The 26823-nt window shown below is 43.3% G+C and overlaps 4 protein-coding genes across 6 annotated transcripts; all 4 read left to right on the top strand.

The window, feature by feature from the left end:
- Positions 1 to 82: 82 nt before the first annotated feature.
- Positions 83 to 2346, top strand: LOC113138424 (beta-crystallin B3-like). Its single transcript, XM_026320851.1, has 6 exons — positions 83 to 448; positions 829 to 926; positions 1142 to 1260; positions 1414 to 1546; positions 1738 to 1880; positions 2033 to 2346. Exons 2-6 carry the CDS (start codon positions 852 to 854, stop codon positions 2280 to 2282), a joined length of 720 nt encoding a protein of 239 aa, XP_026176636.1. The 5' UTR covers positions 83 to 448; positions 829 to 851; the 3' UTR covers positions 2283 to 2346.
- A 2378-nt stretch (positions 2347 to 4724) lies between these two features.
- On the top strand, positions 4725 to 6391 carry crybb2 (crystallin, beta B2). Its single transcript, XM_026320852.1, has 6 exons — positions 4725 to 4801; positions 5073 to 5160; positions 5331 to 5449; positions 5655 to 5787; positions 5883 to 6025; positions 6148 to 6391. The coding sequence occupies exons 1-6, from the start codon at positions 4737 to 4739 to the stop codon at positions 6314 to 6316; spliced, it is 717 nt and encodes a 238-aa protein (XP_026176637.1). The 5' UTR covers positions 4725 to 4736; the 3' UTR covers positions 6317 to 6391.
- A 295-nt stretch (positions 6392 to 6686) lies between these two features.
- Positions 6687 to 8864, top strand: ctu1 (cytosolic thiouridylase subunit 1 homolog (S. pombe)). The gene is made up of 3 exons (XM_026320849.1): positions 6687 to 6850; positions 7279 to 7784; positions 7891 to 8864. Exons 2-3 carry the CDS (start codon positions 7289 to 7291, stop codon positions 8424 to 8426), a joined length of 1032 nt encoding a protein of 343 aa, XP_026176634.1. The 5' UTR covers positions 6687 to 6850; positions 7279 to 7288; the 3' UTR covers positions 8427 to 8864.
- A 1158-nt stretch (positions 8865 to 10022) lies between these two features.
- pxnb (paxillin b) lies at positions 10023 to 26763 on the top strand. Of its 3 annotated transcripts, none has more exons than XM_026320846.1 (14): positions 10023 to 10161; positions 19115 to 19323; positions 19513 to 19598; positions 19884 to 20023; positions 20099 to 20282; positions 20589 to 20703; positions 20835 to 22100; positions 22743 to 23009; positions 23135 to 23530; positions 23661 to 23822; positions 23919 to 24092; positions 24188 to 24269; positions 24389 to 24537; positions 24650 to 26763. In XM_026320846.1, exons 1-14 carry the CDS (start codon positions 10149 to 10151, stop codon positions 24914 to 24916), a joined length of 3510 nt encoding a protein of 1169 aa, XP_026176631.1. In that variant the 5' UTR covers positions 10023 to 10148; the 3' UTR covers positions 24917 to 26763. The 3 variants fall into 3 exon arrangements, with proteins under 3 accessions (XP_026176631.1, XP_026176633.1, XP_026176632.1); XM_026320847.1 differs by lacking the exon at positions 10023 to 10161 and adding an exon at positions 17309 to 17885; XM_026320848.1 differs by lacking the exons at positions 20835 to 22100; positions 22743 to 23009; positions 23135 to 23530.
- The last annotated feature ends 60 nt before the right edge of the window (positions 26764 to 26823 follow it).

Below are 26823 nucleotides of genomic sequence, written 5' to 3'. Positions count from 1 at the left end.
TTTGTCAAACCTGTGAGTAAATGTATTTGATCTTGCTGATTGTACTAACCTAAATTTGCACGAAAGGTCTAAGGAAGAATTCTGTGGTTGAGATCAGGTGTAGTCCAAAAGTGTGTGTATGTTTGTGTGTGTTTGTGCTGAGTGGGGCTGTTTGTTGAATCCTCTTGGCTCTCTTTCCCTGTGCCCGCACACAGTGCTCTCTGGCAGCCAGGCAGACCGGCACGGAGCGTGTGCCAACGCAGCTGCCTATTGAGAGGCAGCGTTATGGACACAATGTGAGCGACAGACTTGCTGTATCAACAGCTCCTCCTTTTCTGCTGTTGTGGCCAGAAATAAACCATAAATACCGCCCCCCCCCCCATCCCTGCCCTCTAATGGCTCAACCGTACCAAACACCAAGTGGCACAGAGAAAGAGGGACACTACCACTTCCTAGCAGCCATAACCAGGTAAAAGCCTCTTTCTGGAAACAGGAATCAATAGCAGTGGTGTATTTATTTCTTTGCATGGTGCTGCATCACTCAAACCCATGTTTGGAGGATTTTAGTATCATGGATAGCAATGTAAGCTGATGAAGGACTGTATACTTTTCAAAAATAAAGCCAAAATCCTTATTATTGTATTACAGATGTGTTTTACATAATGTAAACAGAATATTATGCAAATTATTGCTACCTTAGGTCATGATGCAAACAGTACTCCTTATCAAGGTTGAATTATACACAGGAACAAAGACATTGACCTTTCCCCATGTGCACACTGTAACTGTGCCCATGTGTATATGCATGATGGATGATGCTTTACATCTCTCTGTGTGCTGCTGCCAAAGTGGAGGAGCAGTGGATCAGGAGGATGTCAGAGCAGCAGAGTGCCCCTGAGCAGCTGGCTGCTGGGAAGAGCCAGGGAGGAGCTGGAGCCACATATAAGGTATTTCAACAGCTTCTGTCCTGAGATGAAAGCCTGGTTTGATCAGAGAATAATTGCTTACTGGCTCACATTTAAACATCACTTCCATGCATACTGTGTTCACTCCAGGGGCAGCCCAGTCTGTGTACTTAGTGGACAGTGCACTGTACGCCACTTCATGAAGATCCTGTGTTGGTGCACTGTTAATAACATGCAGATCTTTCTATGTGATTAAGGTGGTGCTGTTTGAGTTTGAGAACTTCCAGGGCTGCAAGGCGGAGTTTTCTGCGGAGTGTAAAGACGTGACAGGGAAAGGACTGGAGAAGGTTGGATCTGTGATAGTTGAGTCAGGACCGTAAGTAATACTCACTTAGAGACTTTAACTCATGTCTTCAAGTTCATTTAAAGAACATAGATAGTACAAGTAGTTTGCTACTTAATGCGGTCATGTTTGACATGGTGTCAGCTAAACTCATCTCCTCACCTGTGTTCTCCTGTCTGGTCTCAGCTGGGTGGGTTATGATCGGCATGGGTTCACAGGGGAGCAGTTTATTCTGGAGAAAGGCGAGTATCCTCGCTGGGACACCTGGACCAACAGTCAGAACAGCTACTCCATCTTGTCCCTAAGGCCACTCAAAGTGGTGGGTAACTAGTCTCAATCATCAAACCTGACTCATGATCCTACAAAGTTCTCAAGACACAATATAAACTACCCATACATTACTTTCACATATTTTTTATCTCCCTAGACACGATGTGTTGTTGTTTTATCAAATCAACAACTACTGCAGACAGTTGAGGAAGTATTCATGTGTCTGTTTCTATTCTATAGGACAGTGCTGAACACAAGCTACACCTGTATGAAAACCCTGGATTTACTGGCAGAAAGATGGAGATTATTGATGATGATGTGCCCAGTTTGTGGGGTCATGGTTTTCAGGATCGTGTAGCAAGTGTCAAGGCTTTTAATGGAACGTAAGATCCTCCCTACATCGACATTTCATCTGCAGTTCACTCTCGTTTTTATCTGTTTAATATATCCAACTCCAAGCAAATAAATCTTCTGCCAACTACTTTGGGAATATTCTATGATAAGTATCAGAGTTGTCTGATTTCCCCTCTCACAGATGGGTCGGCTACATGTACCCAGGCTACAGGGGGCGCCAGTTTATTTTTGAGAGAGGAGAGTTCAAGCATTGGAACGACTGGGAGGCCCCTGCACCCCAGATCCAGTCTGTCCGACGTGTGCGGGACATGCAGTGGCACAAGAGGGGCTGTTTCATTGTTCCTGACCCAGATCCAGCTCCTGGCCCCAGACCCAAGCCTGATCCTGCCCCAGCACCTCCTGCCCCACCTGCCACAGCTGGAGCCAGCTGAGCAGGATCCTTACCTTCTCACCTGTACCCCACAGCCTCCCCCACACTGCAGACAGTGCCTGCCCTCTGCCTTAACCTAACCATGGCAAACTCTGCTTGTGCCCAGTGAGGCAAATAAAAGTTGATTGACCTGGAATTGGCCCCGTTTGTTGGTGATGTTTTGCTTCTTAAGTCAAGATAAAAAATGGCTTTAACTGAGATACTAAAGATCTGGAAAACCCACTATCAGAGATGTAAAACTGACATCTATGTGGAAATAATGTAGTATACATTTGACAGATATTTTTCCTCAAGGCAAACTCCAGATGTGCTTAGGACTGAATTTACTTTCGAGGCACATGTGCCACTTTTACTGCTTGTGTTTTCCAGGTTTAGTCAGACAGCTCATCCAGCTTTAGGAGCACATGACTTATTTAGTGAATATGTGGATACGTTTCAGCTTAACAGCAATAGAAATGATGTCATACTGTATGTGGGCTTGCTATTAAAACCGAGTGCACCACATTCCCTTCCATAGTCATCATTGCATTTGGTGGTTAATGATCCTAATGGTGCATGTTCACCAAAAGATCATAAAGTCTGATGATCATGGGTGCAGATCTATGTTTCACAATCTAAATAGATTCCTTCTGCATAGGTGAGGTGATTATATTTTAATATTAAATAAAAGTTCACATGCAAGCTACTATTTAGCAAATGTTGAAGTAATATTCAAAATTAGAAATCATCCCCCACATAATGTTATTAAGACGAAGCCTTTAGTCCACACCAGAAAACACATCTGTAGCATCTGTACACATTAACAACAATCACCCTTAGATGGGTTCACTTTGGGGTCAAGTTCTAGCTTCAATGGATTTCTGATATGTTTTAATTATTCATGCTGTGTGTTTCTTGGATGTAGAGTCCCTTTCAGTCCTACACGTCACAAATGAAATGAACTGAAATGAAATGAAAAAACAAAACATTGACTGTCTAGTTTCAGCAGAACATCTTTCACCACTAAATTTAGAGACCTGGTTTTTAACCTGACCATCTGTCTTATAAAAGCATATTCCTCAGTGTGCCTTCAGTGAGATTCATTAAATGATAAAACAGCAATTGAACGCATCATCAAACCGTGAACACTTCATGAAACCCTTGGTGGCTGTGAATTAATGACGATGGACCAACCCTCTTACTGTTTGGTGGTTTTTATGTTCCTCATAGTCTCCATCCAGGACTTGCACTGTATGTCTGTTTAACAATATATACTTTGAATACTTTGAATTGTAGGCAGCACAGGAGCAGCATATGAGGGGAACGTGGCCACAACATAAACTAACACAATGCTCTGTGTTAAGAATAGTTGTTTTCAGAGTGTCTCATGCTTCTCATTCGCATTAAATTTGCAGATGCAAGGTCATTTAAATTATATAAAAGAGAAAATACCATTTTGCTGTGGCGGAAGATGCATTAATGCTCAAGTAAAAGTAACAATATAGTGAAGTAAAAGTCTGAAAATACAGATATATTATCAGGAATCTTTACTAAAGTGTCCTCAGTGACTGATTAGTATATTGGCTATACTGTTTGATGTCTGTACACAAACAGAATTTTACTGTTGTGCTTAGTGGAAGTGAGAGTCTTTGTCTGGGCTGTTTACAGCACAGAGACATCTGAAATGTGCCCTTCAAGACATTGTTTTATTTAAAGAGCTCATAAGTGAAGAGGTCTCTATCTTTAACAATGTGCTTTATTTCATCTTTATTTTTAATGCTAATCTGTGATGTAACTAATAACTACAAATATCAAAAAACTATAGTGAACTAAAAACTGTAAGATTTCTTTCTTTGGAGTAGAAGTAGAAAGTAGCTTAAACAGGAAATACTCTAGTTAAGTACAAGTACCTTAAAATTGGAATTATTTTCTGCCACTGACATTGTAAAAATTAAATAAAATGTTTTGTCACTGACATTTTTTTTCTGCCAATGGGAATAAATGTGATATGGGTGCTTTTACTTGAATCCAACTTTAGGAGTTGCTTTGTTTTGTCTTTGCAAACACCAGCTACAACTGATTTTCAGATTTAACAGTGATACGCTTTTCTAGAAATGAAATACTGAAAATAAAAGTGCACTTGTGTAAATATTTTGTGGCTCTTAAACTGTCATTCATATCAGTTATTCAATCTCTCCAGCACAGTAAACCCCATCATTTAACAATCCTTCTCTCTGTGTCTCTAACTCATTGTAGATGTGGGACTCTTGGCACTGTTTGTGCTGAATCATGTGGATATCAAACAATGACTGACTGGACAAAAGTGACAACTAATGAAATAACTTTGTGGGAGTGTGACACCCCAGGGTGGGGGGAGGCTACACTGTAACCCCTCATTTCAGTCTGCTGGGCCTATGGCAGGCCGATCTGCAGGCTGGCTTGGACTCTGTGGGTGCTGTTGGCAGAGTGTCCACCCATGGGCGTCCCATATATATTGAGCTCATCGTGGCATCACAAACAGACTGGCACAGACAGGTACTGGTAAGAGCTCCATGTCTGTCATGTTGTATTTTATAAAGTTTGCATTTATATTTTCATCAGTATTTGTTTCTCTCATGCCAGTAGGATTTAGGCTTCATCTCTGCAAACTATATACCATGATGTTTTCTTATAGTTCTGTACGTGTGTGCAGGTTATGAATTTCAAGTTCGTACATTTGTGAATGGCACTTTTGTATACATGTATCATTTAGACCTCCTCAAATATTTACCAGAAACAATAACATTATCATTTTGGCTGTGCTTCCTTTCAGTTTCAGTCTTGCTGATCTGTTCACTATGGCCACAGACCACCAGAACCCTGCACCCAAGCAGCAGCAGCCGGGCACCAGTGCATTTAAGGTCAGAGAAAATGCAACAGAAAAGCACAGAGCTGTTTCACTTCAAATGTACAATGTACAACATCCTTGCATTATCTAAACATCGGACTTACATAATTTTAGATCAGTAACTTACATTCGGTGTGTTTAAAAAATATCTGTTTTCTCTTCTTTTCTCCCACTGATGCACAGCTGGTTATCTATGAGCAGGAAAACTTCCAGGGACGCTGCCATGAGCTGACTAGTCTGTGTAACAACCTCCAGGAGGCGGGCTTCGAGAAAGTGGGCTCGATACTGGTGCTGTGTGGACCGTGAGTGTGGGTCAGAAACACACAGAAAACTAGAAAATAATTCAACAGACAGAGGAAGAGGGACTGACTCTGTGAATAAATATGGGACGTCACTGACAAAACCAGACAGGAAAAAAAGCGCTCCACATTATTTCACTAGCTGTCTTTGCTGCTTTGGCCCCACACCAAGCACAGCCCTGTGTGTCTTTCTCCTCTGCCGTCTCAGATGGGTGGGATACGAGCAGGCCAACTGTAAGGGGGAGCAGTATGTGTTTGAGAAGGGGGAGTATCCTCGCTGGGATTCCTGGACCAACAGCAGGCGTAGTGACACCATTGCTGCATTCCGCCCGATTAAAGTGGTACAAAAGCACATTTTTACAGTGACATATCCCATCAGTCATCCCATCAGCTGCTTAACACATCACTCTGCTTTAATGCTTTACTCTTCTCTCAGGACAGCCAGGAGCACAAGATCGTCCTTTATGAAAACCCCAGCTTTGCAGGAAAGAAGATAGAAATCATAGACGATGATGTCCCCAGCTTTCATGCACACGGCTACCAGGAGAAGGTCTCCTCCGTTCGGGTTCAGAGCGGCACGTGAGTCCATCCTCCTGGCAGATGCTGTGTGATACTGAAAATAGTTGCTACCTGTTTCATAACTCTGCCCTCTGACCCCTATCTGTTGTCTGTTTTCTCCTTCTGTGCTTCTGGTGCTCTAGATGGGTGGGCTATCAGTATCCAGGCTACAGAGGCTATCAGTGTCTGTTTGAAAAGGGGGAGTACAAGGACAGCACTGAGTTCGGAGCCCAGTTTCCTCAGATCCAGTCAGTCCGGCGCATCAGAGACATGCGGTGGCATCAGCGGGGTGCTTTCCACCCAGTCAACTAAGCTTGTGACTCTTTACTGCTGTGAACCCTGACCTCCCTCTGCCTTACTCCACTCCCACAGAAGCTCCTTTGCCCTTCATTTCCACCCTACAGCATTTTGATATACGTTGCAGCTGTGCAGTAGTGACAGTCGTTGAAGCTAAATAATAAATCCCTATTGCTTACATGTGTGTGCTTTTTTTGTTTGTGTGTGTTTTTTTTCTTTCACATCTTAACATGTTATTCAAAGTTATGTCAGGTAATGGTGAATGATTTGAAAGGTGGATCAAAGTACCATAAAAACCTTTCAGAGCTGTCAGTACTACAGTTTCATGTGCACTGGCCAACTCCGACCAGTAGGTGGCGCAGCAGGGGCTGACGCCTGGTGTCACTTCCTGCTGTCGTGTAAAGGAGCGGTAGCGACACAAAAACGCTGTTTTATTATCAGTCTTATAATGTTCAGACTGTTTGAGTGAGAATTTCTACTTTTTAAGTATTTTTCGAGTGTACGTGTTTCCGAAGTTCTCAGTTCAGACCTCGGTCCTTCGGAAATTCGGTATGAAAACATCTGAAATATAAATGTGACCACTTAGCCTAGCCTAGCCTAGCCTAGCCTAGCCTAGCTTAGCTTAGCTAGGCTAGACCTGAGAAATATGTTGACCGTATTTACGTTATTTCATTCAGATAATCCTGCGGATATAGCTCATGCTAATTAAATGACATATCTGTGGTTTTCATGTGTTATATAAAACAGTTGTGTGAGTTTTAGGTTAATAAGTTCGTATTGAATCTTTGCATTGACCTAAGTTTAACTTTAGAGCCAAAGATAAATGAACCTCGTCAGTTTTTCTAACAAAGTACAAATTTATTCATATTAGACTGAAGATTCAAAAGCTGAACAAACAGACTCAAATTTAAAACAGACTAAACCAAAATGAAATTTGGTGAACTAGTTTTTAACTTTGTTCAATAAACTTATTCCAGCTTATTCAAGATGCCTGTCCTGTGCAGCAGCTGTGCTGAAAAACGTGCCGTGCTAAAACGTCCAAAAACCAGCCACTCGCTGTGTAAGGCTTGCTTCTTTTGGGCCTTTGAGGAGGAGGTGCATCAGACCATCCTGGCAGCAAAGCTGTTCAAACCTGGGGAGACAGTAGGGATCGCTGCGTCAGGAGGAAAGGACTCCACAGTTCTTGCACATGTAATGAAGCTCCTAAATGAACGATACGACTATGGCCTAGAGCTTATGCTTCTCTCAGTGGATGAGGGAATCACTGGTTACAGAGATGACTCTTTGGAGACAGTAAAGAGGAATCAGCAGCAATATGAACTTCCACTGAAGATTGTGTCATATGAAGAGCTGTATGGCTGGACTATGGATGCTATTGTGAAGCAGGTGGGACTGAAAAATAACTGCACCTTCTGTGGAGTGTTCAGAAGGCAGGCGCTAGACAGAGGAGCCATCATGCTGAAAGTGGACAAGATATGTACAGGTCAAATCCAAATGGCAATATTAAAGTGAGATTAGAAGAGTTGCTGTCAAAGAATAAATGTTTTGTTAAAATCACCTGTTAAATAAATTTTATGTTTTCCACACAGGTCACAATGCTGATGACGTGGCAGAAACAGTTTTGATGAACATCTTGCGAGGCGACATAGCCCGTCTGCGCCGCTGCACTGCCATCTCCACAGCCAGTGAGGGTGAAGGCGTCGTGCCACGCTGTAAGCCTCTCAAATATGCGTATGAGAAAGAGATTGTTCTATATGCCTACTTTAAGAAGTTGGACTACTTTTCCACTGAATGTATCTACTCTCCAAATGCTTATCGCGGCTATGCAAGGACCTTTTTAAAAGACCTGGAAAGTATAAGGCCAAGCGTCATCATGGATATAATCCACTCTGGGGAGAACCTTTCTGTGCGAGAGGGCGTGAAGATGCCTGTCCAGGGGACCTGCAGCCGCTGTGGCTACATCTCCAGCCAGGCTCTGTGCAAGGCATGTGTGCTCTTGGAAGGCCTGAACCGGGGCCTGCCAAAGCTTGGTATAGGGAAACACCACCGCCTGCATGACAAAATCCTGTCCCAGCAGCCACTTACTGAGAAGGAGGAGAAGAAGCTGAAATCAGTAGAGTTTTGACAATTATCCTGACCTGTATTTTTTAGCACAACAGTGGAGATAAACATAAAATGACATTTTAGAATGGTGTATTATTTTTTATATGAGAGAAAATTAGACAAAGAGACAAAATTAAATCTCTTTTCATTTATCATTAATTGAATATTTATTGAAGTTTTTTATGAGACTGTGTGAATGAATGGCATGGATGTACATGTTTCCACTGAAAATCTGTTTTACTTCTTTTTGTTTAGTGTATTGTCTCTGGAGGATGGCATGACAACCATGGTCATTCTAAGGTGTTTTATGAACTATAATTTAATCAGTACATTGTCATGTGTCTTCAATGTTTACTCTTGTTTTTCATGATTATGATGAGGATGGTCATGTTTTTGAATAAAGTGAAGATGCTACAAGTCATGTAGCAACAAATTGCATAAATAAACACAAATCCCACCATTCCTGTTTGGTACTAATATTCACTTTAGCTCCAATGTTTAAGGTTAGAACCTGAAAGTACAAAGTGTATGTTATCAACATGTATTTTCAAAGTTCTGGTCATATTATTACATAGCTTCACATACACAGTCACGTTTTAAGTACCTGTTCATAACTGCCTATATATTAATGTAGTTACTGTCATTGATGTAGGGTGGAGGTCTCCAACTCCAGTCCTCGAAGTCCACTGTCCTGCTTGTTTTCCATCTATCCGTGCCCTTCCCGCTGCTGATTATTTGGATCAGGTGTTCAGCCAATCAGAAACTGTTGGGGCAGGGATGGTTGGAAAACAAGCACAGTGGACCTCAAGGACTGAAGTTGGAGACCCCTGATGTAGGGCAACCATAAAATAATTGTCAATTTTGGTAGCTAGTTTCAGTAACTCAAGTAGGAGGATTTCCTGCTCTTCTCAGATTAAATGGCTATGAGTTAAACATCTTTGGGAATTCAAACACTCGGTTTGTTATGGTTTTAAATCATTAGCTCTTTCATATGCCATCAAAACAGTTTTGAAGATTTGAAATGGTCAAAGAAAAGTGATTGATCAAAAAGCAACCAGTCTTGATAGTCGTTTTAAAAGTTTTTGTTGACACTCTCCAATTTACAGATATTAGTAAATGACAATGATGCACAGTAACATGCTGCAGCAACAGCAATCATTAAAATGAACACTAAATATTAAAAACAGCAATGATCAATCTGGATTACATAAACAAAGCAGGCAACTTGCCATAGGCCTCAGACCTCCATATGCCTCTAAAGCGCATGGAGTTTATATAATTTGGGTCTAAATGTTCTGATTAATCACAAATTAATTAGAGGTTTGTACCACTGGAAGTAATTTGTTTTGAAGTTGTGTTTGTCTTGTTTTTAAAAATTCAAGGTAGGGTAATATTGTTCAAGCATGGAAGAACTGTCAGGCCGCAACAGACAATTATTTTTATGATCAACAGCTCTGATAGTCTGTCTGTTTTTCCAAAGTAGTTGATTGTTCCGTGTGTACAATGACAACACTCCTGGCTCTGGGTATTTCCAGCTTGTGGCCACTAGATGTCGCTCACCACAGCGCTGGGCCGGGTGCGCGCTTGGTTAAGTCCACATGCACACACTGCGGCGCATGCACGACAGATCCTGAGCAACTTCCAGGGCAGCAGCCTGGGAAGTTCAGAGGGGAAAATCAGCACTTCGACAAGTCCAGGAGTTCGGCGGACATAAAGGCGACGCGGCCGACGCCAGGCAGCCACCATGGACGACTTAGGTAAGTGGTGAGGTGGTGTTTGTAGAGGTGTCCGTGTTTTCTGTCAGCCCTCAGTGAGGAGCGGGCAGCGGGGTGGAGGACTCAACGTTACGACGAGATTTCATGTTGAAAACACCGTTTGTGGGCCTGTGCAGTCACCTTGTTTTAGAGGAGCGAGCACCAGTCTGCCAGACCTGTTTCTGCACAGTGACTGTCCGCCACTTTGCACTTTTTACGCACTTTGTTGGTAAATACGCATCGTAGTAACTTAGCGGCCGTTAGTCTTTCCCACCTCCTCCTCCTTAAACTCTGCCTGTCTGTGGTAGCGTGTCTGGTAATGATACCTTTCACTGGAGGCAGCGTGGGCTGACCAGTGTGTGTGTGTGTGTGTCAGGACGAGGAGGAGGAGGAGGAGGAGGAGATGATGATGATGATGATGATGTTTGGCTGACATCTTCACACCGAGCTTTAACATTACCTCCTCAACTTCTACCCCCAGGCTGCTCACTCCAGCTTTGAAGTGCTGGAGTCAACAGGCCTCCTCATTCAGCTGCTACAGCTCCCATTCACAGCCCTGACTGATGTGCCACTGACTGTAAAAGACGTGGGGCCTGAGTTAAATAGAAAGAAAACACTCCATGGAAACTGAACAGATGATAAAACATCAAATGTCTTAGACGTGTAGTTTCTGACTTGTGACTGTATTTGCTGGTAGACTCCCGACTCTGTGCTGTATTATCCTGTTGATTTCTGCTACAGGGCAGGATCTGTATGTTCAGTAGGAATAAAATAATGCCAGTGTCTGTCTGCTGCTGTGTATGCACCTTCAACAGGTGGGGGGGTCCAGAGTCACTTGTCCTACTTATTATTTTACTTTCAGATTTAGAATTGCCTTTAAAAGACATGAACTACCTTTGGTCTGTGAAATATGTATAAATAGAAAATTCACTGACTGATCTGTTATCATTACACAGTCAGACTTTCAGATCATTTTTTTGGCTGTTTGGCCGCCTGCTGTCAGGGAGTTTTATAGTTTTACAGCAACCACCAGAGAGGAAGCAACAAGGTATAAAAGGAATATATGTATATACAACATACAACACAACACTGTATGTTGTATATTTGGCCAAATAAAATCTTAAGTCCAAAATACATTTTAAATGTATAATGTACAGGATGATTAACTAACATGTAAAGAGAACAGATAATATTCCTGGGAACAGTGACATTCACATGCAATTAGATTTTTTTCATTGATTGCTGTTTTTAAATTAGTGTTAAGTTTACTGATTGTTGGTGCTGCAGCATGTTATTGTGCGTCATTGACATTGACCAGTATCTATAAGTTGGGACGGCAACTAAAACATATTTTCAACACAGTGATGGCTGTTTTTTGATCTGACCTTTATATTAGAGATGATCATTTCAGATCTTCAAAACTATTTCAATAGCATTTCAAAGTGTTGAAGATGTTTAACTCACAGCACTTTAATCTGAGATGAACTGGAAATCCTCCTACTTTAGTTACTGAAACTAGTTATCAAAACTGGCCCTTATTTTTCTGGTTGTGCTACATTAATGACAGTAACATATACCCAGTACATGTAGCTTCATACGGTCTGTCTCTATCTACTTCTTGTGCCTCACTAACCAGAGTTCACTGGTCTCTGACCTTTGGCACTGACCCTCTAAACTTCTAATTCTGTTGTTACAGTTTTCACCAGCTGGTCACTTTACTATATTTACTTTGCTCACACTGTGCTGATATCCTGAAGCTGAAAGGTAATAAAATGCGTTTGTCATTGTGTAAGTGGAGAGACGAGGTGGGCCACATTTTGAGCTTGGCCTATAGTGAGAATTCCTCCGGGGCACGTTGGATGCTGTAGTGGCCATGGGCCATTGAAAGGGCTGATTGTTGGTTGAGAGGCAGCGTGAACAGCGGGCTGAAGGAGGGGGCGAGGCAGTTGAGGAATGTTGAACATCACTCGGTGTCGGTCCAAGGCCAAATACTCTCTGGGTCATGACTCACCTCCTACCACTGCGTTCAGCTCCGTGCCTGCTGCCACCAGAGGAACGACTGTCGGTTTCAGTCTGTCTTCTTCGAACATGAATCCTCTGGTAATTGCAGACATTTTGAGATTGTTAGAAATGTCTTTCAGCCTTGAGGTCTGGTAGCCTGACAATCACAGAACCATGAAGTTAAATGGTTTTCATCTGCTCTACTGTAATGCATTTTTGCATGCATCATGTGGCAAACCCCTCCCACGTGCTCTCTAAAATTTGCAAGAAAAAACAAAAAAACATGTTTTGTAAATAGTCGGTGATTGTGGTTTGCTGTACTTCCAGTAAACCCCCAGCTAAAATGCCCCCACAGGTCCTGCCTGCTGCTGAGGGTCATTGATGACTGACAGGTTTACATGTAGCTGTTTGGAAACCTGATCAGACTCTTTCTGTATTGATCCGCCTGTGTTGCTTACCTCTCGAGGAAGGGGATTCCCTCAGCAGAGTGTGAGCACTCTTCTAGTTTGTATTTCTGAGTCAGAGTTTTCCAGAGGTTTTCTCCAGGCAGTCTCTTAGAGTCCAGGCCAGGTGGCAGCCAGGCCTGCCGCCTCACTGTTGTTACAGATGTGGCCCAAGGGAGAAGTCCTCACCCAGATGTGATCTTTAAACCACACGACAGCATCTTGTCTGTTTTGTTTTCTGTTCTGCTTCTGTGTTTCGTGTTTGTGGGGTTTTGAAGCCACCACTTTAATTTCACACGATCATGTGAGATACAGACAGACTGACTATACTGGGCGTTGGAGGCCCTGCTTCATGTCTGCAGCTTAACACTGAAGAAAACGGATTAAAACAGACATGCAGACATATGCTGGAGTGTAATGACTAAAGGTAGAAGGATAGACTCCCAACTAATTGGGTTTTTGTTCTTTACCAACAAATGAAGTCCATGGCAGACACTTTCTGAATTTTAACAAATCTTTAGGCTCATAGCTCACAAAATCTAGGTTTAGTCTTTAAAATATTTTAGGTGATAACCATAATCATATTATCTAATAATTACAGATTAGTAGTACATACTTTACAGTACACGTAATGAAAGTATGACCAGCCGAACTATGTGAAACTAGATTCAGCTCGAGGGGAGAATTTATGGGTTCATCTAGACCAGATCAAATCAAGACTGTGTTGTTAGGTCAGTTTTCAGAATGTGACAGAAGATTTGAAGTAATTTGTTTAGAGTGGTGTTTCAGCAACAGAATACAAAACCAACAACAGATGATTATAGATGATAGTGTATCTGGTAATAGTCAGATGTCGTGATGCTTCTGTGAAGGACTTGCCTTGATTGAACAGAGATAGATTAAAGAAGGAAAAGTATGCAGTAACCACCAGTGTACAAACATGGCCTATTATTGCAATAATCTGAAAGGGAATACTGCAGAGAACAGGCACTATGTATTACAAAGAAGCAGACACGCCTCAGAGCAGTCTGAGCCACATAGCTTTTGCAGACACCCATGTGTGTTTACAGGAGGTGGCCATGTGGGCTGAAGCAGCAGCGCCTGAAAAGCATGATTCTCGTAAACACACAGCAGTGCCGTTGGGTTTGCTCTGTTTTAGCTGTTCACCTTGCAGATGGAGGGTCTTATTCTCCAGGCAGGAGCAAACTTTGGCTGAGATATAAGCAACAATGTTTACAGCATTTGAACAGCATACCAAAACATCTTAGAAGGTCTTTAGTGGTTTGTGTGTCCCAGTGTGTCGGCAGGGGAGAGTTAGTGTTACCAGTCTAGCTATCATCACCCCACGAGAGCTGCAAGGTTAGTGAATACCGACCCTAACCAGTGGGCTCGCCCGCTCGGCTATGGGGAAGCTCCCAGCTGTAAATCAGTCTTACTCCCAAGTCCCACGCCCATCCTGTCCCTGGTCTGGGGAAGAGAGAGCTACATGGCTGACCTCATTGCTTAGGCAACAGCCCCTGCCCCACATCCTGAGGAAACAGTAGAGAAAAACAATGAGCAGAGTCAGTGCTGAAGGCCAACAAACACTGGTACAGGGCCTTCAGCCTGTGGTCGTGCTGCTGCAACAACATTTTCACTATTAAACGCTGTTGTGCCCTGTTGTTGCTTCACTTGCACCTTCCTCCTCTCCCTGGCCTTGTAACGTGGCTCAGAGAACAGTGCTGATTATTTTCCTGACAGGTCTGGGTAATGTAGCAGGAATCCGAGCCCCTGCTGGCTCCTTCTTACATTAGTGAAGCTGTGGACACCCGAGGCTATGTTCAAAGGCAGGAGAACTTCAGGGGGTGTAAACAACACAGGAAATCTCACTTCTATTTTTTTATGGTAATCAACTCTTTTTGTGTGAAAGCACTTCTGTGCTTTGAGTTTTGCCCACTGGTTTCTCATATTAACGAGAACAGGGCAGTAAAATTTGTTTCTATTTAATTATAAAGTCAGGTACCTAAAAATGATAAACTGATCATCACACATGCAAAAAATGTAAAATGACCCCCAGCCTTATTGGCTAAAAGACAGACTGGTTCATCACCCAGTGACTGAACCCACCAGGATGACTGTTTAATGTCCTGCTCTTCTATGGGATGTTTACCAGTCTGGAGCACAGCTGGTTGTTTCAGCACAAGAGGGACAAGGCATCCTTTCTCTGAGGCTTTTTCCCTTCCTACTAAATTACACTCTCTTATGGCACAAAAGACCATCATCACTGACATACAGTCCTCACACTGCAGGACTATGAATGTGTCCTCGCTGACTGGTTGTTACATCAGACATTTCCCTTGTCTTCTGATTTACTGCTCTGTGGGGAACTACTTTTATTTTGGCCCAGCGCTCCCTCTCAAGGGGAGTGTCATCTTTCAGATATGGGGCCGCTTGGCCGGGTATTTTTAGGTATGTTTATTTTGAAGTAATCACCCTAAGATGCTTCTGTATTTCTGAACATATTCTGTTACACTCATTCATCCTTTGTCTGTACAGTGCCAGTGTCATACGATCCCTGAGCTGTAAGGCCTGACATTTATTTAAATGTCATTCATCTTCGAATGTTCAATTTCTCCCGTGCATTCTGATTTTCTGTGCTACTGTCCTTGGTTTCTACCTAACCTTCCCTGCCTGTCTCACTGGCATCTCACCCTCCACCCCCTCTCTTGGCCCCTGCCCATCTTGTTTGATATAAATATCGTGTTGGGTTGGCCTGATGGGGTAGGGTTTCAGCTTGGGGCTGTGGGCAGTTCTGCTCTTTTGCTCCCCAGCTATAAACAGGTGAGCTGCGGACCCTGATGGCCCTTCGCCGTTGCCCACGTGTTAATAGAAAAGATTAGACGCCTGTGATTTCTTCAGTGCCTGTATGCCTGCACTGTACTCCAGGCTCTGTAGGAAAAGGGCAGTAAAAACACCAACATCTTCCTTATCCTGGAATTCAAAGCATCCTGTAGTTACAGTGGAATGGTTCCTGCAATTGTCAACACATTATTTTTATTTCGTGGACTTACAGATGGTGTTCTGTATTGAAGCACATTCCTCACCAGCTTTCTACGTAGAATCCTGTGGTATTGGAAGAATGTGTGGTCTGTTTGAGTAGATTTTATTTCAGAGCATCATTTTGACTCCAGTTGAGACAGGTTGGATGTCAAAAGATGTTTTGATTAGATTAGGGCACCTACATGTACCTCTCCAAGACCCACTATCCCTGTGTCCAAAACGGACGGAGGAATGTGTGGAATTCCCTGTGCACCTTCACTCCCATCTGATAAACACTGCAGGAGGAGGGGGTGTGCACAGGCAAGACTGTACACGTACCCATTGGCACAAGAATGTCTGCACTATCCACACAAATTCAGAGGTGTTTGTTGCTCATATTGTAGATTAGTTACAACACTGTGACCACAGATGGTTACCCTGACAGAGTGAGCTGCTGCTAAAAGTTCATCTGTATTTTGTTTGGCTGAAGTTTGATTAATTTTGATGAATAATCTTGAATTATTAGTGTCAGTGTCATTTTCTGTGTGATGACAGCTTTATTCCTCCAGACCCTGTACAATGGCTTATTGAGTCAGGAGGCTGTTAGAGCAGAATTGGACTTTGTCCATTGTGGCTCCTACCCCCTGTCTGGAATGGAAAAGATTAGTCTGTAACTTGGCTTACAGTGCATGTTTGCATTCTTAATGTTGCTAACTCTTCATGGACCAAACTTGTCACAGACTGTGCTGCCCTCCTCAGAAAAATTAGGGAAGCAAGAAAATTTCAATAACATCTTCAATTTTGAGTCTTCTATGACCTGAGTTAAATTAAAAGAGTCGCCTGTAATGGTCACAAAGAAAGGAGCGTGTGTAATGTAAGTTGCTTAGTCAAAGGCCATAAAAAGACAGAAGCTGGAAAGTTTGGAGTTTGTCCTTGTACTTTAATGTAGCAAAATTTAAACAGTTCTCACACACACACACACAGTTTTTTAAAAAGTGAGAAATACACTTTTATGAACTAGAGAATATTTCGTAGTTTTGCTTGAAAAATGAGTTCAGTGCCTTGATTATTTGACCCTTTGGTTCCTCTCTAATTTATGTTTTCTTCAAACTAATATGACCAGGACAGCTCCCAGTCCAGACTCAAGACCAGTCGATCATGAAAAGACTGGGACTGATATGTTATTCTGCAAACAAAAGCTTGTAATACTTTCCCGAGGGTATTTGAAACAAACGATAGCTGTTCATTTCACCATTTTTTTTTTTTTTTTGGATGTCCCCTGTGAAGATCTGTAGTGGAGTTACTGGACCTGAGTCATAGATGTGTGGTATCAGCAGGTGGGAGGGGATATAATAAGTGCACAGGCACTATTATAGAGGGACTCTCAAAAACCTGGCCCCGTCTCAAGCTGTGCTCTCTGTCAAGGCCATGAAAGCCTTTCTAGGAAACACATTACCATAATTAGTAAGTCTTGAGGCATTTTTTTTAAAGATCCTTTATAGGTGAAACTTGAATCCAAATCTGACACTGTATTCTAGTTAACTGACCTTTGACCCAAAAGCAGTTGTGGTATTTTTCTGTCTGGAGGCTTTGTTTTATGAGTGACAAAGTCAACTTCAGTAAGACCCTGTTTCACGTGTCAGCACCAGGTGCAGATTATTTTGAGCTGGTCATGATATTTCAGCACATTTGCACAGACATGGGCCACTCACTGAACTTCCTGCTTTAAATAGGCTGTGCTCCCTTGTGGTTTATGTCAACCTGCATGACTTAAACATTTAATTCTAGGCAGGATCTCCCTTTGGACTGAACATTACGGCGAAGAGTCGAGACCTAAAACAGCAGAAGTAATGTTGTGATGTGTGAGGGTTCACTTAGCCTTTCGATGTATCCTGGTTCATCGTAGTTGAATATTTAATCAGTTGTACATAATTGTCAGACATTTGAAGGTACAATCCTGACGGTCGTATTCATTCGGTAAATGCAGATTTGTGAATGAGAGGGCACCGACAAGGTAATTTATCAGTATTGGTTATTAAGATAGTGTAGCACTGAAAGGATGATGTTGTTGAATGAACACCGACACTCAGTTTGGGCCCTCAGACCACTCCCACACTCCTCCCAGTAGACCGGCAGCATGTTAACACTCCCTGTTGCTGTCACACTGTCTATGAACTACTGATGGATGCACACACACGCACATGAGCCTGCCTGGAGGATATTACAGATAGAACAATTTGGAAAAGTATTGCCTTCTAATGATAAGTAAGTAAGAGCTTCTAATGATTTAACAGCTACATGTTGAGTGGCTAGATTACTTTGATTTACCAGTTGTATGTTTATAGGATTATACAAAATTGTAAAGGCTTTTTGAGGTAGATATTTTTGTGTTTACAAAGGTGAAGAATAAAACTTAATTCCTCCATTCCATAAACATGTTTATGTATTTTATGGTGACTAGTATGTAGGCAGTGTTGGTTCATGCTGTATAAATAAGATTAAGATTTTACATTGTGTTAAATATTTACTTTTTATGACTTTCTGAAGGACTAACTTTGTGTATAAATGATGGAGTATTTGTGGAAGCTGCATTACGTAGATGACAGCAGAAAAACGGTGTAGCATTGTATTTCCAAAGTGTCCAAATTTTCTACTCTGCCTTTCTTGCACTATAACTTATAGCTTATATACATATATAAGCTATAAGTTATAGTATATATAAGTCTGAACAATGGCAGAGTCTGAGCCATATATAAATAAGCTTAAATGTGACGTGATTCCTTGAAACAGACTGTTAACAGGTCCAGGCCTCTGTAGTGGGACAGCCGGTGATCTCAGTCTGTTCTGGACAGGCTGAGGATGGATGGATCGTGTGATGTAAGAGTCTATTTTGTTCCTGCGTTCCTAACTCGGGACACTCTCCAGGGTGACAGTGTACCCCCTCAACCCTGGACAGGATTCAGAAAGGCCTTCTGTGTGTCTGCTTCTTTGTTGGCATCAGTATGTTTCATAAAGTTCACACTAGTCAGAGAAGCAGAAGCAGATAAAGTGTAATCAAGCTCATACACGGGTATCTGCCATTGTCAGCAAGGTTGTATTTATAGTGTGGACTGATGGAAAAAGTATGCTTGACATTTCAGAAGGTTATTTTATGAAGCGGGTTTATGCCGTGATGGTGACCGGACCTAGCCTTACTCCTGACAGCTTTATGTGATGACAGCTTGGAATGAGAAACTGGCTCAGACTCGCTGCCATTGTTCGCTTATTACATCCAAGCACTCGCCAGTCCCAGTAAAGAATTAACTGGTCTCCAGTCCAGCCATGTGCGATAGGTTGAACTGCCTTGTTATATAAATGAAAGTAAAACATGGTGTAATGAATTACTAAGAGCAGCTGCAACATTTTATTTATTTATTTGACCAGTACAGCATTGTTACATAATAAATGATTTCTAACCCTATCAGTCCATAAGCCATAAATGTCATATTTTTCAGACGCGTTGCTGGCAGACCTGGAATCCACCACATCCCACATCTCAACGCGACCTGTGTTCTTACCTGACGAGACCCCCTACTCCATCCCCACCGGTGGACACTCTTACCAGGATGTGTCACTTCCACCTCCAGTCCCTCCCCCTCCCTCAGCTGAGGCTCTGAATGGTTCCCTGGTGGATCAGTCGGACTCCCACCACTCCTCTCAGCAGGTATGTCATGTCACACGAGGTCACTGTAGGGCGACCTAACTCATTATTCCAGGTTTTCTATGGAGAACGTTTAACAAACAGAGAAAAGGGGAAAAGGCAAACAAATTATATCAATATAAAAATCACAACATGTCTAAGAAAACCACTGGTTGTCACTTTTGGTTAATGTGACTTATGTATCCTCTGTAGTCATTAGGTTCAGCCCAGAAGAGCTCGTGGTCCAGGGACAGTAGCAGCTCTCCGCTGTCTCACATTGAAGAGGACCACGTCTACAGGTAGCTTTCCAAACCCCTTATATTGTTCTTCGTATTAACAGGCCCTGTGGAGATTTTTTCTAAATAATCCAGAGATATTTTTACAGTCAGTGTTCATTTCGCTTAAATGCATTTCCTTTACTTTAATATTGTTCAATGATTGTCAGTGTTTAGGCTTCTTCACTTGTTTTGCCCTATTACAATGCTTTCATGTGCTTTACCTCCACCACTTATTAATTAGCATCATAGCAGGACAACTGAATTGTGTGTTATATTGCAAATTTCTGTCCTTTTCTGTCCTTTCAGTTTTCCAAACAAACAGAAGTCATCTGACTCGTCAACAGCAGCCATGACCTCTGCCCTGGGAAGTAACCTGTCGGAGCTCGACAGGCTGCTGCTGGAACTCAACGCTGTGCAGCAGAGCTCACCTTCGTTCCCGACCACAGGTAGACACAAAGTCCTCTGCTTTGTGAGCTTTGTTTGTAGTGAGCAGAGTTAGTTGTACGGTTATGTGTCCACAGAGGAGGCAGCTCCACCTTTACCATCCTGCAGCATCACCCACTACGAGAACGGTAGCACCCCTGAAATCATGGTAAGCCCTCCCACTCAGGAAAAGTCCAAGAGGAATGGGACAAGGTTGGAGGAGAGCCGACCCACTGTGGAGAGCCTGCTGGATGAGCTGGAGGGCTCAGTGCCTTCACCCAGGTATAGTCAGTCTTCATGCTACAACTTTACATGCGTCTATGTGAATGGTTGAATGGCATTAAGCTGAAAATGAGCAGATTGGAAGGCAAAACAGACACGATGGATTAAAGGGAGACAGACACTCTCTGTCCTTCCTTAAATACATTCATGCTGTTGCACTTGTATCAACACAAAAATTGGACGTGGATGTATGAAGAATGAAACGAGCTTAAAAGAAAAGTTTAAATAACTGATTTGTTCAATATGTTTTTCAGTTCTACTGTTTCAGTTTTTCACATAGTTCAAATTATAAAATGTGTTTTCCAGCCCTTCCACTCATCACAGCGATTTGGACACGTCCTCTCAGCAGCAGACCAGAATTTCGGCTTCCTGTGCTACAAGAGAGCTGGATGAGCTGATGGCGTCTTTGTCTGACTTTAAGGTAAAGAGCAGCATAAATAAAATTGGGAAAGATGTCACTTTAGGAGGTCTTGTGTAACTTGTGCTGTCATTTTCCCAGTTATTTTTCCTGTCCTCTTTCTCTGCTTACTCTCACATTTCTCTCTTCTCTAGCCTAGTTCTCTGCGCTCTCTGCTGGACCCAGCAGGAGCATCTTCCAGCTCTCCTCATCCCCCAGTCTCTTCCTCCATCACCCCAGTGGCTTCTCCTTTCCTTAGTCTCTCCCAGCCATCTGCCTGTGCCTCTCCTTTCTTCTCTTTACCTGCTGGTTTAGAGCTGCATATAGATGAGGATGGAGGAGACGGGGGCGTGTCAGTGTCCCGTCCAAGCCGTCTTGCTCCCCACACCCCTCTGTCCTCATTGTCCGCAGCCAGTGACCTAGACCTGGACTCTGTCATAGATGTCTCTGCATCCATGCTGTCATCCCAAACCAAGTCCCTGCTAGTCCTCTCTCAGTCCGCTTGCTCTAACTCCAACTTGATGAGAAACAGCCCAAGTCCTTCCAATACCACCACTACCCCATCACTTACCTCAGTTAACACTGTCCTAGACCACAAGTCCTCCAAGTCTCCTAGTCCATCTGTAGAGCGGGTCTCACCCTCAGCTACTGCTAAACTCTCTTGTTCTGCTGAGACTGTGAGCAAGGGGTATGCTTCTTTTAATGACCTGGATTTGAATTTCTCCAATCCACCACTTTCGAAAAGCCTCACCCCTCCCGCTGCTGTCTCTCTGTGTCCACCTTCTGCACTTGCTTCCTCATACACACCCTCACACTCTCCAGTGTCTTTGTTAACAGCCTCCTGTCCACTGGCCCTCACTAGCCCCAGCACACGGCTGTTGGAGCCAGCACCCTCCGCGAAGAGAGCCAGCCCCATCGCTGGACAGCAACCCCCCATGTTAGAGCCTTCCCTGGATGAGGCACTAGACAAACTGCTCGCAATGAGTTTTTCACAAAATCACAGCACAGCACATGTGGAGGAGCCACAGCTGGCAATGGAGACACAGTGCCTGGGCAGAGGAATGCAGGAGGTGCATGAAGAGCTCATCCTGCCCATGGACAGAAACACTGTGCAGCCTGACACTTTCACCAGTGCTGCTAACACCATCACAGACGGCTCAGTGGATGGTGGCATGGATGGAAACGGAGAGCTGGACTGGGCTGATGAGGAGCTGTCCATGTCCTTCCACGATGGACTGGATGGCACCATGACTCCGTGCACTGAGAGGCTGTACACAGATGGCAGCCTGACTCCACTGACAGAGGCCAGCTGGATGGATGAGTCCATGACCCCGTCTTCCTGCCCCGGGACCCCTGACGTTTCTCTGGACCTGCCCCTGCTGCAGACTCCCAGCATAGACAGGGTCTCTGCATCTGGACATGTACGCATCTCAGCTCTTGGCTGATGCAAAATATCCTGTTTGTGCTCATATTTAACTTTTTGCCTTTGCTTGTGAGACTGATGCTTCTTTATAAACTGGTGTCTGCTTTGAGGGTTTTTCCCATGCCTTGTTCAAAAGCTGAAACATAACAAATCTCAATATTCCCAATAATTCTCAATAGATCATCTAGAGCCTTTTGTCATTTTAACAAAATAACTATTGTGTTGTTAGTATTCAGTAAATCATGGCTTGATTAGCAGTGTCCTGCAGACCTGACACAGTTACATCATTAATCATTTGCAGCCCTACTGCTATGATTACACAAGTAACTCACTGTGTGATGTTGCCGACCCTTACATGGCACATGGCGTACTGTCCTCTGACTGCCTGTTACCTTGGGGATCAGTTGTGTAGGAAGGACGTAACGCGTTGTGGTGGTGTGCTGGGTGGGCGGGTCCTGGATGGCGACAACAGGGTTTTAAAGGCCTCTGACATAATCGTGTGAGAAGTGCATGAAGTGTGACTCTGACCACTGCATCCTGATTTAAGAGTCCTAACTAATGTGACTCACCTGCTGCCGCACAGCTCTGCTGGTTTAGGACTGTTGTGGACATATGATAAGCTGCTCACCATCCTCCTTAGATAAAATCGGTGATTAGACGCACTAAGGAGACTCCCAACGTGCACCCAATGTACCGAGATGGTCACCTGCGCAGGAAGATGGGACCCATCATTGTCAACAAGAACAGCTCTCAGGACCGGCTCATAGAGGAGCTTCAGGGAAAGCTCGGGATTAGCCGCTCAGAGCGACGGCGAAAACAGTCAGATGACTGGCTGACCGAGGGTGTCATCATCACATCCAAACCCCAGCGTTTCCGTCCTAATGGGGCCGGCAGTGAGGTTGACAAGGTTGGCTTCAGTGTGCTCAAACGTTTTTCCACTTATTCCTTTCCCACCTAATTTCACCTGTAATGCTCTGCACCTTTTCCTCTCTGTCTGCTCGATCCTGTCTGTGCTTATCTCTTCTTCTTTAGATCATAATTCCCCCAGAGTCACCTGTCCCTGTGAGGAAGGTGCTCCCACCTCTCTCTCCCCCTGCTGCTCGTCGCCCTCCTATTGTAGAAGAACTTAGGCGATCACTGCAGCAGCCCCCGGTCCCTATACCACCACCTCCACCACCACCACCTCCTCCACCACCTCCCTCTCCCCCTCCACAACCTTCCCGCATCCAGGAACCTCCACCTCGGCAGATTATAACAGTCTCCTCTTCACCAGCCCCAGTCCAGGAACCCCCTGCCCCCAAACCAGAGCCCCCTCCTCCTGTTCTTGAAATCCTTACCCGACCTTCACCAGTGGAGCTGGTTCCACCCAAAGTCCTGGTGTCTGTTGCCTGCCAAACAGAGTATGACCCATTCTTCCCTCCAGCGCAGGCATGAACCCGTGTCTCTTATCCCTTCTGTTTTTCCATGATTATCTTTAATCTGAACGTTGCATAGTTCATTTTTTTTTTTCTGTTTGCATCTTCAAAACATAACTGTTTTCATAATTGAACCATTTCAGATTATGGCCCAAGGGAAGGGTGCTGTTCCTGGTGCACCCCCAACACAGGTTAACAAACTGGACAACATGCTTGGCAGTCTGCAGTCAGACCTCAACAAACTTGGTGTGCAGACAGTAGCTAAAGGAGTCTGCGGTGCCTGCTGTAAGCCAATTGTGGGACAGGTCAGATGCTTCTCTTAAGATAATGTACCTACAATATAAATGTATAATCATGATCATGAACATGTTAAAGCTCAGTCCACTGTTCGGTGTGCCTAGGTGGTGACTGCTATGGGTCGTACATGGCACCCTGAGCACTTTGTGTGCACCCACTGTCAAGACGAAATCGGCTCCAGGAACTTTTTTGAGCGTGATGGACAGCCCTACTGTGAGAAGGATTACCATAACCTGTTCTCCCCACGATGCTATTACTGCAACGGGCCCATACTCGATGTGAGTTGTTGTTGGATAAATGTGTGGTCATGCATGTTGTAGGTTACAGTCAACCAGCAATAGATGTGGTCGTGTCTGTTGTCACGTCTGTGCAGAAAGTTGTGACTGCGCTGGATAGGACGTGGCATCCTGAACACTTCTTCTGCGCCCAGTGCGGATCCTTCTTTGGCCCAGAGGGTATTGTGATTTCTTTATGGAGAATAATTGCTCAGTATATTGACATTCATAGTAGTAATTATAAAATACTTGGTTTGTGTTTAAGCATTGATTGGAATCTGTTGTCTGTCGGTGTGAAGGTTTTCATGAAAAGGATGGAAAAGCTTATTGCAGGAAGGATTACTTTGATATGTTTGCACCAAAATGTGGCGGCTGTGCCAGAGCCATCCTGGAAAATTACATCTCAGCGCTGAACTGCCTCTGGCATCCTGAGTGCTTTGTTTGCAGGGTTTGTATCCTTTATTTCTGTTGGGTTTTTTGATTCTCGGTCTTTTTATGTCTGGAGTGAGACGTTGAATATGATCAGAATAAGAGCATCTCCATCTGCCTGTGTCTTACAGGAGTGCTTCACCCCATTTGTCAATGGAAGTTTCTTTGAGCATGACAGCCAGCCCTACTGTGAAGTGCACTACCATGAGCGTCGTGGTTCCCTGTGCTCCGGCTGTCAGAAGCCCATCACAGGCCGCTGTATCACAGCCATGTCCAAGAAGTTCCACCCTGAGCACTTTGTCTGTGCCTTCTGCTTGAAACAGCTCAACAAAGGCACCTTTAAAGAGCAAAACGACAAGCCCTACTGCCACGGCTGCTTCGTCAAGCTGTTCAGTTAGGGAGTTTCATGGTACCGTGTGTGGGTCAGGGCTTGGATAAGCATCTAAAGCATCTTTAGTAGAGGTGGGGTGAAAAGGAATTATGTTTGTATCGAAGAAAGTTTTCTGATGATGTTGGAAATGTGTATGGATCAGGTCTCCTTTTTTACATTGACAGCAGATTAAATTTGAAGCTTTTTGCATTTGGTCTCTAGCCCACAGTGGGATGCAGATATGCTTGACACTCAAACAACGCAGGAGATTTTACAACACAAAAAATGACATTAGAAGGATAAACACTGATGTGCAGAAGACTAAAGGTTTTCCTTCAGCAGAATTTGAATATTTCCCATTGGCTTAGGGCTGCCATTCTTTTTTTGTGGATCACATAATTGTGTTTTCTTATCTTTATAGAAGGTGGTGAAATCTTACACTGTAGAAATCCATGAACATGTTTGTGTGTCTGACATTGTTGCTCACTGGTTGAGTGTGTCATTTTAGAAACCATTGAAAGAAATATATACAAATCTGAAAAGTATACCAGGGAATAGATCACCTGTTATTTTTCGAATTACGATATAAACTATTTTTACAAAAGATGAGGGTAAAAGGCTTTTAAATATTTTCCCACAGTATAAAATGGACAGAGCAGATATTGAGCAATTATTTTGTATGTGTGAAACTAATAGTGTCTCCAGACACACTCAAGAACCAAGAAAACAGCTGGTTTCTTTTATAGATAAATCCAGCTGAATGCATCAGTTTTATAGAGAATCAGAATCTCAAGCACATGTATTTTTAGCCAAAGGACATTTTCATTGAAGACCTTCAGCATATAGCCATCCACCCCCAGCTGCAGTGTTCATGCTGAGTTACATGCTTGAACAAACCTCATGTTTTTCTGCTGCCAAGTCATTCCTTTGTCTTTTCACTGAAGAAAAGCAACAACAATCTGGAAACAGTTTATTGCAGGTGTCTCACTGTAGTGGAGCCACACAGAGATATTGGCAGCATGTTATGCTACTTTTAAACTACCACTACTGTTTCTGAGTACATCTTGAGAGTTTTTTGTAAATATTCAATGCAGCTACATTGTAAGCGAGGTGTCGACATGTTTAATAACCAGTCGTTTCAATAGGGAGAGGGCTGGTGGGAAGGCGAAGTGAGGATACTTTTGGTGTTGTTACTGTTTTGAGAAGCTGATGAATGTTCACTGTTTTAAAATAAGAAATATGCCATACAGAAGAATATGTGAACTTTGCCTGTGATATTCCACTAACTCTTTGCAACTGTGCATTAACAGCTTTGCATCTCAGCATCATTACGTGTTTTTGAAGTAACAGGCTGTCTGTGCCATTCTGTCACTATCACGTCTAGTATCACTGGCAAAATCAGCAAAATGCTGGTAGCAGGTCAATAGTCCAAAGTTACATTTTCAAGTTTTTAGTCATGTGAGTCCACTGAAAAATGCAGGTTGTTAAGATGAGAGCCTGGTGGTCCTAATAAATCATAGGACTAAGATGACTCATTTCCCTCAGCGTCTGAGTAGCACCTACTGTATGACCACCAGGCTGGGCGTGAACGTTGTTAGTCGGGACATGCAGCAGATATATTGGGCCTTTTGTCTTGTTCAGGGAGTTCTAAAGCCTTAAATCTATACTCGCTCTATTTAAGAGATCATGCAACAGTTCTCTTTTCAAATCAGTTTAGTAGAGAGTTATTTAACCAAAGCCATACCTTCTTTGAGTTGTTTTTGTGTCTGTTCACCTTTTTTTCTTTTCACTTCAAATGTCAGTAGTTCTGAATAGTGAGATTCCTCACCTCTCATCTGATTACACAATAAAGTCTGTTTTTGGTATCAAAATGTATTCCTCATCGGTTTCATCTGTGGACCTCCTTCATTCTCTTCCTAATCGGAGATTAAATGA

Source organism: Mastacembelus armatus, chromosome 9 (genome assembly GCF_900324485.2).
Source record: "Mastacembelus armatus chromosome 9, fMasArm1.2, whole genome shotgun sequence".
Lineage (NCBI taxonomy): Eukaryota > Metazoa > Chordata > Actinopteri > Synbranchiformes > Mastacembelidae > Mastacembelus > Mastacembelus armatus.
This window is presented reverse-complemented; position numbering and strand designations above follow the sequence as displayed.

Coding starts and splice junctions, on each gene's coding strand:
- pxnb (XM_026320846.1), top strand. Junction 20,024..20,098: donor ACCTTCGTTCCCGACCACAG/GTAGACACAAAG, acceptor ATGTGTCCACAG/AGGAGGCAGCTCCACCTTTA. Junction 24,538..24,649: donor CTGAGTGCTTTGTTTGCAGG/GTTTGTATCCTT, acceptor TGTGTCTTACAG/GAGTGCTTCACCCCATTTGT.
- ctu1 (XM_026320849.1), top strand. CDS start 7,289: ATGCCTGTCCTGTGCAGCAGCTGTGCTGAAAAACGTGCCGTGCTAAAA. Junction 7,785..7,890: donor AGTGGACAAGATATGTACAG/GTCAAATCCAAA, acceptor TTTTCCACACAG/GTCACAATGCTGATGACGTG.
- LOC113138424 (XM_026320851.1), top strand. CDS start 852: ATGTCAGAGCAGCAGAGTGCCCCTGAGCAGCTGGCTGCTGGGAAGAGC. Junction 1,261..1,413: donor GTGATAGTTGAGTCAGGACC/GTAAGTAATACT, acceptor GTCTGGTCTCAG/CTGGGTGGGTTATGATCGGC. Junction 1,547..1,737: donor CCCTAAGGCCACTCAAAGTG/GTGGGTAACTAG, acceptor TCTATTCTATAG/GACAGTGCTGAACACAAGCT.
- crybb2 (XM_026320852.1), top strand. CDS start 4,737: ATGGGCGTCCCATATATATTGAGCTCATCGTGGCATCACAAACAGACT. Junction 4,802..5,072: donor ACTGGCACAGACAGGTACTG/GTAAGAGCTCCA, acceptor GCTTCCTTTCAG/TTTCAGTCTTGCTGATCTGT. Junction 5,450..5,654: donor ATACTGGTGCTGTGTGGACC/GTGAGTGTGGGT, acceptor CTGCCGTCTCAG/ATGGGTGGGATACGAGCAGG.